At 40.1% G+C, this 12,463-nt stretch overlaps 1 protein-coding gene across 2 annotated transcripts in view; it reads right to left on the bottom strand.

Annotated features, from left to right (window-relative positions):
• NCKAP1L (NCK associated protein 1 like) overlaps positions 1-11,700 on the bottom strand; it is a 42,486-nt gene extending 30,786 nt beyond the window's left edge. Inside the window, exons 1-9 of one of the 2 annotated variants that reach the window (XM_027106547.1) lie at positions 11,566-11,700; positions 10,373-10,483; positions 9,552-9,644; positions 5,151-5,207; positions 4,284-4,426; positions 3,380-3,470; positions 3,152-3,289; positions 2,291-2,339; positions 2,039-2,195 (exon numbers count right to left, since the gene is read on the bottom strand). In XM_027106547.1, the coding sequence (XP_026962348.1) occupies positions 2,039-2,195; positions 2,291-2,339; positions 3,152-3,289; positions 3,380-3,470; positions 4,284-4,426; positions 5,151-5,207; positions 9,552-9,644; positions 10,373-10,483; positions 11,566-11,667 (941 nt within the window). In that variant the 5' untranslated portion in view covers positions 11,668-11,700. The remainder of the gene's footprint in view (positions 1-2,038; positions 2,196-2,290; positions 2,340-3,151; positions 3,290-3,379; positions 3,471-4,283; positions 4,427-5,150; positions 5,208-9,551; positions 9,645-10,372; positions 10,484-11,565) is intronic. The other variant, XM_027106546.1, reaches the window with a different exon arrangement.
• Positions 11,701-12,463: the final 763 nt, after the last annotated feature.

The following is a 12,463-nucleotide window of genomic DNA, read 5'->3' as shown; positions in this document are numbered from 1 at the left end:
TGGGAAGAGCTATTAAAATTTGAAATATGCATATCCTTTACCCCAGCAATTCCACCTGTAAGAATTTACCCTATAGAAATGTTCACAAAGATATATGTCTAAGGATGTTCATTTCAACATTGTTTGTAAAGGTTTTTTTTTTTTTAAAAAAAAAAAAGGAGGGAGTGAGGGAACACTTCAAATGTCCATCAATAGTGGATTGGATAAATAAATTATGTTACAACCACATAATAAAATACTGTTTGAATGTTAAAAAGAATAAGTCTCTGTAGACTGACATGCAAAGATATCCAAAATAAAGTAAAAAAAAAACACAACTTCAGGATATAATGTAGAGGGGCTTCCCTGGTAGCACAGTGGTTAGGAATCTGCCTACCAATGCAGGGGACACGGGTTTGGGCCCTGGTCCAGGAAGATCCCACATGCTGTGGAGCAACTAAGCCCGTGTGCCACAACTACTGAGCCTGCATTCTAGAGCCTGTGAGCCACAACTACTGAGCCCACGCGCCTAGAGCCTGTGCTCTGCAATGAGAAGCCACCGCAATGAGAAGCACGTGCACCACAACAAGGAGTATTCCCCACTCGCTGCAACTAGAGAAAGCCCGTGCGCAGCAACAAAGGCCAAACGCAGCCAAAAAAAAAAAAAAAAAAGAATATAATGTAGAATGTGGATCCATTACTTTTTTATCAATTGCTTATATAAGGTTGAAAATATATGCACACCTTTACATGTTCATTATAATCTACTAGATTATAAAAAAAATTATAAAAAAAAAAGAAAAATCACTCAATGGCTCCCTATCCCTTTTTTAAAAAAAATAAATTTATTTTTTTTTTTTTTGGCTGTGTTGGGTCTTCGTTGCCGCGCACGAGCTTTCTCTAGTTGCGGCGAGCGGGAGCTACTCTTCGTTGTGGTGCGTGGGCTTCTCACTGCGGTGGCTTCTCTTGTTGCGGAGCACGGGCTCTAGGTGCGCAGGCTCAGTAGTTGTGGCGCACGGGCTCTAGAGCACAGGTTCAGTAGTTGCTCCACAGCATGTGGGATCTTCCCAGACCGGGGATCAAACCCGTGTCCCCTGCACTGACAGGCAGATTCTTAACCGCTGTGCCACCAGGGAAGTCCCTCCCTAGCCTTTTTAGAACAGGCTCAAACCCCATGACAGGACATCCAAGGCCCCAGCTTACCTCTCCAAATCTGTCTCTTGACAACATCTTCATTTTTGTAACCTGGGCTATATGAATTTCTTAGAATTTGCCATGCTCCTTTTTGCCTCGAAATCTTGATAGTTTCTCTGCCTAAAGTATCTTTCTCTGCCTTAAGCAATTTCCCTGCCTTTCCATCCCTACCCCTACCACTCCAGCACACACACACATACACACACACACACACACACACACGCTTCCCCTTTTTAATTCTTCAGGTCTATCTGTCTCCAGGTTTTCCTGGATCCTCCAGGGCCAGTTTAAGTATCCTTCTAAAGCACTTTAGGTTTATACATCATAATCCCTTATTATATCACAACAGTTTATTTTTCACTAATTTGCAAGCTCTTTGAGAGCAGGGATTCTGTCTTTTTTTATTTAATAAGCACATATATTGCACTTACAAAGTACCAGGCACTTTTCTACATGCTTTATAAATAGTTACTCTTTCATTCCTCATAACAACCCTATGAGGTAGGTCATAGGGAAGTATTATTATTATTTATAGACAAATTGAGGCATGGCATAGAGAAGCTAAGTAACTTGCCCAAGATCACATAGCCAGTAAGTGGTAGAGCTGGAATTCAAACACAGGTAATCTGGTTTCAGAATCCGTTATCTTAACCTCTATGCTATCTTACTAACTAATGTATCAAGTGAAGTACCTAGTAAATAGAATGTATTCAATAAATATTTGTTCAATAATTAGAATTATTCCTTAACACCTGTACTTGGGACACTTATGGAGACTAGAAAAGGATGTCAGGGGGGGCTAAAAATCCCTAAAAAAAAGGATGTCAGGAGGGGCTAAAAGATTAGCTGGGACCTCATATCTCACCCTTTCAAACCGCTAAACAGATCCTCGGTGACCTTGTGCACTTGTAGCACATCCTCCCGTATGAGGGTGATGTACAGGGAACCTTGCAGACACAGCTTCCACAGCTTCTGGCACTGGCTATTGGAGTTGAGGCACCCGTGACAAAGAAGAAACCCAACTGTGGGTGGGTAAAACAGTGCAGAGGAAGACTTTTAGAATTCGATCTCCATATAACATGCTATGTCTGTTCCCACCTCATCCCACAAAACTTACTGACAATCCAGCGCTCCATCACTTCCACAGACAGGTACTCACAGGCCATCTATGAGAAGAGAGGCGGAGATGGTCTAGCAGTTATTTAACTTGGTCTACGCTAAAGACTAAGGCAGTCGAGACAAGGGCAGTCAAGCTAGAGTTTGAGTATTAAAACCAACTTTTATTTTACCAGACTGGATAAGGGCACATTGATAAGCCGATATCTGGGAAAGCTGCCAGTAATGGAGGTGAGGCACTAGAAGTGGAGTGAGGAGAAAAGAATATAGTTGAGAAAAGAAAAAGGAACTTGGACTGGAAGTGAGGACAAACAAATGGTTTGACATAACTTCTCTTCAACAATTCAGGAGAGTAATACTCAAAATCTCATGATTTCCGTCTCCCTTGGATTCTTTTACCACGTAAAGTATACGTCACTTGTTTGGTGCTTCTCATACTCTTGTACCGTCAGTTGTATTTTTATGAATACACGGCATATCTTCCTACTAGATTATAAATTCTTTGAAGCAAGGACCTTGGGCTGATAGTAGTTGAATAAAAACATTTGTTGATGAATTGACATCTATGCTCAAGTTCCTGCTGGGCTGAATAGGTGCCTAATGACCCAGTTTCATCCATTCATTCATTCTATGAACATTTATTAAATTCCTTCTGTGGGCAGGCACACACTAATCCTGGTCCAAAGAAAATCTCCAACCCAACTATGATTGCTTTAGCCACAAGAGGTGATCAACTCAGAGGCATATCCTAGAAGAGGGCTAAAGCACTCTTAGGGCTGATGCTTCCTGAAAAGAAGCACCCTCTAAAGAGATGGCCTTGGAAAGAGAATACTTCCACTGACAAGAGGAAAAGGGAACTCACTGTGTCTGAATTAGCAGGGTTAATCATGGCTGCAGGGGTGCTGATGAGACTTAGAAGCTGGGCACTACGCCACTGCTCAGCCCCCTGGTTCCTTCGGACAAACAGAAAGTGCAAAGAAAGCAGGGCTCCACTCACAGCCTGTGGAGAAAAACAAATGAATCTCCAATGTCAATGATGGGGACAACATACTTCTGCCTGAGGAATTCTCCACTCTCTCAAGAAACTTGCCTTTGTGTGAGGCCCAAACTCCTCTGTCAGCTTCTTCAGAGGGTGGTCATACTCCAAGACCATCTGACCAAGACGGGCAAAACTGGGGTCACTGGAAGCATAGGAAAAAGGAGTTACAGCCCTCCCTTAAACATGATGTAAACTCTCATGTTTGCATATAGGATAACGATGTGTACATAGTCTGGTATTCTCCACCACCTCCAAAGATACTAAACTGTGAATTACATATACAGATAACCCACTCCAGGCCCAGGTATAACTAAGATAGAATCACATGATTTGGGGCTGGTCCATGAAAGTTTCTTCATTATAAGCACCTGAAATAAGGTTGGACACATGATAGGTATTCTATAAATTCATATTGATTAGTCACAAATCAAGTAATATGGCTGGACCCAAATCTGTATACAACCCAAAAGAATATATATACATTCAAAGCGAATGATAAGTCATGTGCCTAGGTATTCATGTAGGCACATGGGAATACACATCATACATAGAACAATGTTCCACGGGCTCCTCTGATCCCTCTGGTCTTTATTTTTTTCAGCCCTTAAATACTTTTATTTGCACTAATGGAAAGGCAAAGAATTGCAGATAATCCAAAATCCATTTATATTTGGCTCCAAATGTATTTTCAAACATTACTTACCTCTAATGGCTTTAACTTTACGAATATTATTCCTACCAATATTATTGCCTTTTGCAATAACCTCAAAAGCAGAGTGGCAGCCAGCCCAGGATTAAAAACTCATTAGAGACAGGGCAATTGTTTTACTTTGCCTGGGTTATCATATAGACTATAGATTCTCACATGAGAAAGCATGCCATCTATTTCTCTTGTATCCACCTTTACCTCATAGCACCACGTATGAGATTCTTCATCTTGTATATCTCAACTCACCCATGTCCATGCAGCATCTCATGGGCACAGTTGTACACGCCAATGAGCACCCGTCGATCCTCAATCCGTGACAGAAGTAAAATAACTGAGGTATAGGTCACTATCAAGTCCAGGTAACTCCGAGTGAAGTCAAAGTTGAGATTCTACAAGGAAAATACATAGGAACCCAAGAACAGCAAGGCCTATTAACCACTATTTCCCCAACCATTCCAGACAGTGCTAAACAGACTCTGGAAAGATCTATTTAGAAGGAGAAACTGACAAGACTGCAAATTCAGAAGGAGAAAATTTTAACAAAATTCAGGAGCTAAAAGTGAGCTCAAGATATAAGGAGGCCAGGAAATAAGGTGGCATTTAGAGGTTGGAGGAGGTAGAATAAGAAGATTTTTATGTGAATTCTGGATTAAATAAATCACATTGCTGATCTGCTTAACATGTAAATACACTTTTTTTTTTTTTTTTTGCGGTACGCGGGCCTCTCACTGTTGTGGCCTCTCCCGTCGCGGAGCACAGGCTCCGGACGCGCAGGCTCAGTGGCCATGGCTCACAGGCCTAGCCGCTCCGCGGCATGTGGGATCTTCCCGGACCGGTGCACAAACCCGTGTCCCCTGCATCGGCAGGCGGACTCTCAACCACTGCGCCACCAGGGAAGCCCGTAAATACACTTTAACTTCAACATTTTTACAAAAGAATTATAGTCCTGGAATTAATAGCCATTCATTCATTATACAGTATATATTATATTATATATATTATATTATAGTCCTGGGGGAATAGCCATTCCTCCAGTCCCATCTCACCCCACACTGTCCCAACAGAGACAATTTCCGTGGCTCTAGGATAGAAGAGAATTGCCAAGAATCTTACAATATCAAAATGGCACTGGCAGGCATCAATCGTGTTGAGAAGTTCATATACATGATCCTGGGGGCAGAATCGGAGATGAGAATGAATAAAGAATAAAAAGAAGATGACATGTACTACCAGAATTTGAGGGGAAGGTTCTCTCCCTTGGAGGTCCTAGAGAGCCACTGAATAACATAAGGGCGGGTTGCTGAGTAGAGGGAGCTCCTCCTCCGTAAGCTGTCCGTGGGCCCCTATCAGTCTACCCTACTGGATGCCCATGTCTCCACAGGCACAAGTCACTACTACATTATGCACACTTTCCCTGATCTTATCATCCCAGTGCCCCCTTCCTCCACCAAAAAAGGTTACAAGATGCAGACCATCTGATAGGCTGTTTCTAAACTACCAAAAATCAGACCCATTTTTATTGATGAATCCCAAAATCAGTCTGTTCTTTGATTCTGTCTCTTATTCTCAGAAGTTAATCATTAACAAATGGGAAAACTAGCCAACTTTCTACATGTTTCTGTTTACTGATCACCTACTATGTACTAAGTACTTACTAGGTAAGTTGCATATACTTCATTTAACCTCATTTCAGTGTGAGAGGGATTCTTTTTCTTTTCATACATAATTTTACCTAAATAAATATGCAGTTTTACTGTGGACACTTCCCTCCCCGCAACATCAGCACCCACCCTCCATCCTGCCCAACCCTCAGGTAAACCAGTTTAACAACCCGGTATGTCCTTTCTTAATTTTCATCCTATTTATATAATCCTATTAGATAGGGAGAAAAAGAGAGAGAGGGGTCTTTTTGAAAATCATTTGTGTTAAAAATTTGAGATAATATTACACTGTTCTTATTTTACTTTTCTTATTCAACCTTACCTGCTAAAAGTCCTCAAGTCATCTGGTAGAGCACTAATGTACTTCTTATTAATGGCTGCATAATAGCCCATGGTACGGCCAGTTCATTCAGCCTTTTTCCCACTGATGAGTGTTTGCTTTGTTCCAATTCCTGGCCCTATCCACTGCACATTGGTACTTTCATTTCTACAAAAGTGGAACTGCTAGATCAAAGGGTATATATATTTTTATTTTTAAAATATGTTGCCAAAAGATTTGAACAGGCTCTTTACAATTAAAAATATAAAAATGACGAACAAGCACATGAAAAGACGCCCAATAATATTAGTCATCAGGGAAATGCAAATTAAAATCACAAGAAGATATCACTACACACACCCAACAGAATGACTAAAATTCGGGAGTTCCCTGGTGGTCCAGAGGTTAGGACTTGGCACTTTCACTTCAGTGGCCCAGGTTCAATCCCTGTTCAGGGAACTAAGATCCCGAAAACTGTTTGGCACGGCCAAAAAACAAAAAAAAAAGAATGACTAAAAGCAAGTGTTGATGAGAATGTGGAGCAACTGGAACACTAATATATTGCTGATGGGAAGGGAAAATGGAACCACGACTTTGGAAAAAATGTTTGGCTGTTTCTTATAAAATTAAACATATACATACCATATGATTTAGCAATTCAACTTCTAGATTATTTACCCAGGTGAAATGAAAAATGATTTGTACTCAAATGTTTATGGCAACTTGTGCATAATGGCCAGAAACTGGACACAACCCAAAAGTCCATCAACAGGTAAGTGGATAAACAGATTGTATCCATACAATGAAATAGTGCTCAGCAAAAATAGGAAATGAATCATGAAACATAAACAAATCTTAAAAACATGCTGAGTGAAGGAAGCCAGACACAAAAGAAAACATGCTATATAGATTCTAATTATATATATGAACCCCTGAAAAAGAAAAACCTAATCTGGAAAGCAGACCAGTGGTTGCCTGGGGCCAGGAGTCAGGGAGGTAGGGATGGACTGAGGAAAAAAAGGTGCAGGGAAGCTTTGGGTTGATGGTAATTTTCTGTACTTTGTGGCGGTTGTTACACAGGTGTATACATTTGCAAACTTATTAAATGTATGGGGAAAAATGTTTCCAAGTTACCTTCCCCAAAAGGCTGTATCTAAAGTAACATATGGGGAAACTGAGGCTAAGAGCAGTTAAGAAACTCCCCAAAGATCACAAAACTAGTAAGGCAAAGTATCAGAATTAGAACCCGGAGGCCATGATCCTCTGTCTATACTACATGATCTCAAGACCTCTGTCTAGGTCAATGCTGCCTCCTTTGCTGGGAGGGCCTGTCTACAACTCCTTCCTGCAACCCAGTTCCCAAGAGATATAAGATATAACTGAAGTTTGCTTTCAGCCTCTCATACAACCAGTGTCACTACACTGTAAAGACAGAATCAGAAGGGAATGGATTTAACATCTGTTTGGCCTATTACTTTATTATATGCTAAACACTGTACTAGATGTTTTCAATGTGTTATCTCATTTAATTCTCACAAATACCCCATGTAGTAAATCTCATTTCCCCTTTTATAGATTAAGAAACTGGGAGTCAAAGAGTTTCTTGTCTAAAGCCATACAGTTTGTAAGTGATAAGGCTGAGATTTAAAACCAGGTCTGTCTGATTCAGAGCCTACCTACTTTACAATGCACAATACCTCCGTGTCTCTATTTCCCTTCCTGCCCTGAATGAGGCATACTAGATTCCTTGGGCTCAGAACTTTACCACTGCAGCAACCAGAGGTATCCTAAAATCTCCTTTGGACAAATTTTCTAATAATAGACTTTTTATATGCTTCCAGCATTCTTCTACTACCTCCACCAGTGCCTACCTTCTTCCTAATCACTACTCTCAATTCCAAATGAATTAACCTCTGACCTGACCCTCCCTCTTCACTGCATGATCTAATGAACAACAGCCTGGATTAGCTCCCTAGAGAAAATACAGGACACCCAAAGCAGGGTCCCATACTCTTGTACCACCTGAAAAAATACTATAATACCATCACAAACTTAAATGGCTCAGATGACTAAAATTTGTGTTATTTCTTGAATACATAAATAATAGGTGTTCATTGCAGAATAATTAGAAAATACAAACATAATTTCAATTTATTTTTAAAGCCACTCATAATCTCACTATGTAAAGAAGTTCCAGCCTTATTTATATGCATATTTACCTATGTAAATATACATTTTAGGGACATCTCCTGTCGTAAGCTACATTGTAATTTGCTTTTATACTGAAGAACATGTGAAGAGCATTTTTCCATGCCGATTAATATAAATATGTGTTATCCTTAACAGCTGTATAATATTCATTTATAGACATATACTCTGAACTTTTAACTAAGCCTCTATTTCTTGAATATATGATTATCAAGTTGTCACTATCATAAGTAATGCAACAGAGTACATTCTTGTACATATACCTTTGCACTTCTGATTGTTTCCTTAAGACAAATTTCTAGAATTAGAATTGTTACATTTAAAAGTATATATTTTTAAGACTTTTGAAACACCATATCGATCTGCCCTTCAAAAACATTGTACTAAATAATTTTTCACAGTTTATGTTTATAAAAATAGTACATGCTCATTGTTTAAAACTCAATTTATCATCCATGTATTATGCTACCAAACACTGTTAACAATTAGACAAATCCAAACTGAGGGAAATTCTGAAAAATAACTAGTCTGGACACTTCAAAAAGGTCAGTGTCATGAAAGACAAAATAAGGCTGAGAACTATTCTAGATTAAAGACTAAAGAGACATGACAACTAAGAGACATGACATCATAAATTCAATGTATGATCCTTGAGACAACTAGAGGAATATGAATATGGGCTATATATTAACTACAACATTGTAGCAATTTTACATTTCCTGAGTATGATAATTGTATTAAGGTTAGGTAAGAAAATATTCTTGCTCTTAGCAGATGTATGCTAAAGTGTTCAGGGAGGGAAATGTCACGATGCCTGCAACTAACTCAAATGGTTCAAGAAAAAAAAAAAGGTAAACAAACATGGCAAAATACTAAAAATCAGGAGATCCAGGGGGAGAGTAGAACAATGTTCATTGTACCATTCTTGAAATTTTTCAGTAGATTTGTAATAAACTATTGGTTAAGAATACTTAAAATTTTAACTCAAATAATACAAAAATGTATAGTGTAATAAGTTAAAGCCAATCATAATAATCCACCCCCAAAGGCAGGTATTTTTAACAGTTTAATGTGAAATATTCCACATCTTTCCTATATATATATATATATATATATATATATACTAACACTATGTGTATATAAGTTTATGTATCTTTTAAAACAAAAATAAAATTGTATCATAGACTATTCTGCAACTCACTTTCATTTAACAATACAACTTAGATATCCCTCCATATATCAATACATCTTATTTTTTCAAGAAACGGGAATAAGGAACATAAAAGAACGTCCAAACATTGGGGACCTGGGCTAGAGAGAGCTCACCCGAAATTCCATAACGTCCACAAATGACTGGTAGTAGTTGGTGAGGAATCTAATTATCTCAGATTTTTCCCGATGTACTGGTCCTAAATGTTGCTGAGAGAAACAAAATAAAAAACACAAATTAAGAAGACAATTGATCAAAGTAACCCAAGAAGAACAGGGGTTGTACCTAAAACATTCTTAAAGAGGGTTAAAATACACTGACAGAGGAAGCTGGAAAGTCTTCGAACTCGGAAGGTTTTTAAACAGAGAATACTCTCTATCTAGGCAGGATGGTTGCATGCAATCCTGACTGGATATAGATTGTGAAATGAGAGGAAATTTCAAGGTCTCTTTCAGCTAAAGAGGTTTATTATTCATATCAAAGTCAAAAGAAGCTGAATGAGAAGATGCTATAGATAAGATGGTAAGAAATCTAGGGCTAACATTTAATAAGGGAGAAGTAAGGGATATGACACTAGATGCATAACTCTAAGACAATAACCGAGAAAACACTGAGGGGGAAATAGGAACAACAATAAAATATATGCAACTGCTTCATCGATAGAGCCATCTTTCTTGGAAAGAACAAAGTGTTCTTGTGAATCTTACAATGGAGAAAGGGGCAATGCTTTGCTCCAGTTTACCCTAGGAGAATCCCATCTTATCTCAGAATTCTTAAGACTACAACAACCTGAAGCCCTGTGGTTGAGCTTAGGAAAACTAAAAGAAGGCTACTCCATCCCCTGCCAAGTTCAAAGAGAGGCAGTCAAAAGAGAGTTTGAACCATCCAAGCACAGAGTTATTTCAGAGAAAGGAGAGAAGAGGGACAGCATTCTCACCGTGCTGTTTCGGACATCTATGTTGGGAAATTTCTTGTTGATGTACTTGAGAGATGATTCCATGGACTTTTCCAGTAAGAAAGGGGGCTTGGATTTGGGGTCTGAACAAGTCTGCACAAATAAATAACACTATATTTCAACCCTTTCTCCCGCTCCTTGGAAACATACCTCTTCCTGCATCATGCATTCTCACACAATCTCTCTTAGGGAAAGGGAATCTGGGAATTAATTACAAAAGCATAAGAGTAGGTCAGGAACAAGTTCCAGGACATTAAGCCAACTATCAGAAGAGCTAAATAACCTCAGCATTTCGTCTTGCTGGGTAAAGCTTAACATCTGCTCGCCCGGCACAAAGAGGAAGCTCTCTCCTCACCCCTCAGCTGAAGCCGGAAGGAGTGAGAAAAGCAGCTGCTCAGGACTTAGACTCTGTGGGAGAATCAGTGTCACAATTATGTCCATTATATAAGCATCTTATCCCAAAGGGCATTTATAGGGGGCATGGAGACAGAGAAACTATGTCCCCAGTGATTTGTTTTATTATGAAATGCACCAAAGTCCCCTCCCCCCAAGTCCCCTATTTTCTCTTCCAGAAATTCCCCACTCCCACCTGTCTTTATCTCTTAACTTCACTAGGCCCAGCCCCTAGTCCACCTCTTGCCACCAGCTTCTCCCAATTCCGAAGTTTATCCTAAACACACATATATATAAAACCACCGCAACAACTGTCTCAGAGCCTAAGTCCCTCAGAAGGTACCTACTCTTTTTTTAATCCAAATAGCGTATCTATTTTTTCCTTTTAGGGAAAGTACTTGCACGAAAAAGTTTTTGCCAGAGACCCAACTTTGGCTGTCTTCAGAGTGTGGGGGACCAGCACTAAACGATAAGACCCAGAATTCTAGACCCAGACTTTTATCCAGGAGACCCGGAACACAGTTATTTCCCATCCCATCTCTAACCCCAGCAGGAAGCAGACACCCTCGTTGGGGGTGAGAATCATACCAAGAAAGGCGGAAGCCCTGAAAAAAAGCCTCCGCTTCTGCCTCCCAGCACTGGCTGTCCTACATAATCCGAGTGACTGAAGGCCAGTTAAACTAGAGAGAAAGAGGAGCAAGCCTAACGGCTGGACCTGCCTCAGGGTTCCCTGCCTTACGACTGCTGGAATAGTTAGTACTAGTCCACTTGCCTATGCTTACCTTCTTGATGTTATACATTCGGATGAGAACCCCCTGACCTCGGTCATTCAGGATAGTGAGCTTCTCTGCTAATTTATGCTCGTAGGCAGAAGTCAAAGACATGATGGCCACGGAGAGAGAGGAGCATCCAGACAGCAATGCCCGATCTCCCCAAACACTTTCAGCTTGGGTGGTGACACCCTCTGGGCGGAGGCACCCAGCCTGGTTGGTGCGCTGGGCTTCCCGTTGCCTCTACAATTGGCTCATGGCTGAAAGCAGTCATTACACCTCACAGGCCTCCATATCTTCTGTGCTTCCTCTTGCACACTCAGCAGGGGAGACTTCCTCTTTCTAGCTGTGCAGCATTTTTGGTAAGACTGTAAAATGTGTGTAAGTGGGGGAGAGGGGCAGGCTTTCAAGGCTCTTCACAGTCTGCCACCAACCTTTCTGGCCTTAACCTTCCACTAGTGCCCTATATAAAGCTCCACACCAGACAAAAAGTATCAACCACCCCAGGCCCATCCACCTTTATACTTTCCCTCTTTTATATCCCCATCAAGAATGCCTATGTTATTCTCTCCTGAACCTTAAGCCTATTCACATTTTAGGGCCTAGATTAAATTCCAACTCCTCCAAACTACCCCATTCATTGTCAAACATTATATAACACTGTATTCCTTGTTATATTTTTAAGTATATGTCTTATCTTCCCAACTACATCATAAGCTCCTTAATGACAGGAATTGTATCTAACACTTCTTTATATCCCTCTAGCACAATGATTCTCAAAGTGTGGTCACATTAGTATCACCTGGAAACTTATCAGACATGCAAATTCTCAGGTCCCACTCCAAACCTACTGAATCCAAAACTCTGGGGTAGTATCCAGCACTCTGTTTTAACAAGCCCTCCAGGTTAA

Source organism: Aethalodelphis obliquidens, unplaced genomic scaffold, assembly GCF_003676395.1.
Source record: "Aethalodelphis obliquidens isolate GAN/ISIS:26980383/991018 unplaced genomic scaffold, ASM367639v1 scaffold8, whole genome shotgun sequence".
NCBI lineage: Eukaryota > Metazoa > Chordata > Mammalia > Artiodactyla > Delphinidae > Aethalodelphis > Aethalodelphis obliquidens.
The sequence above is the reverse complement of the archived record's forward strand: the minus strand, read 5'-3'. Positions and strand labels throughout refer to the sequence as shown.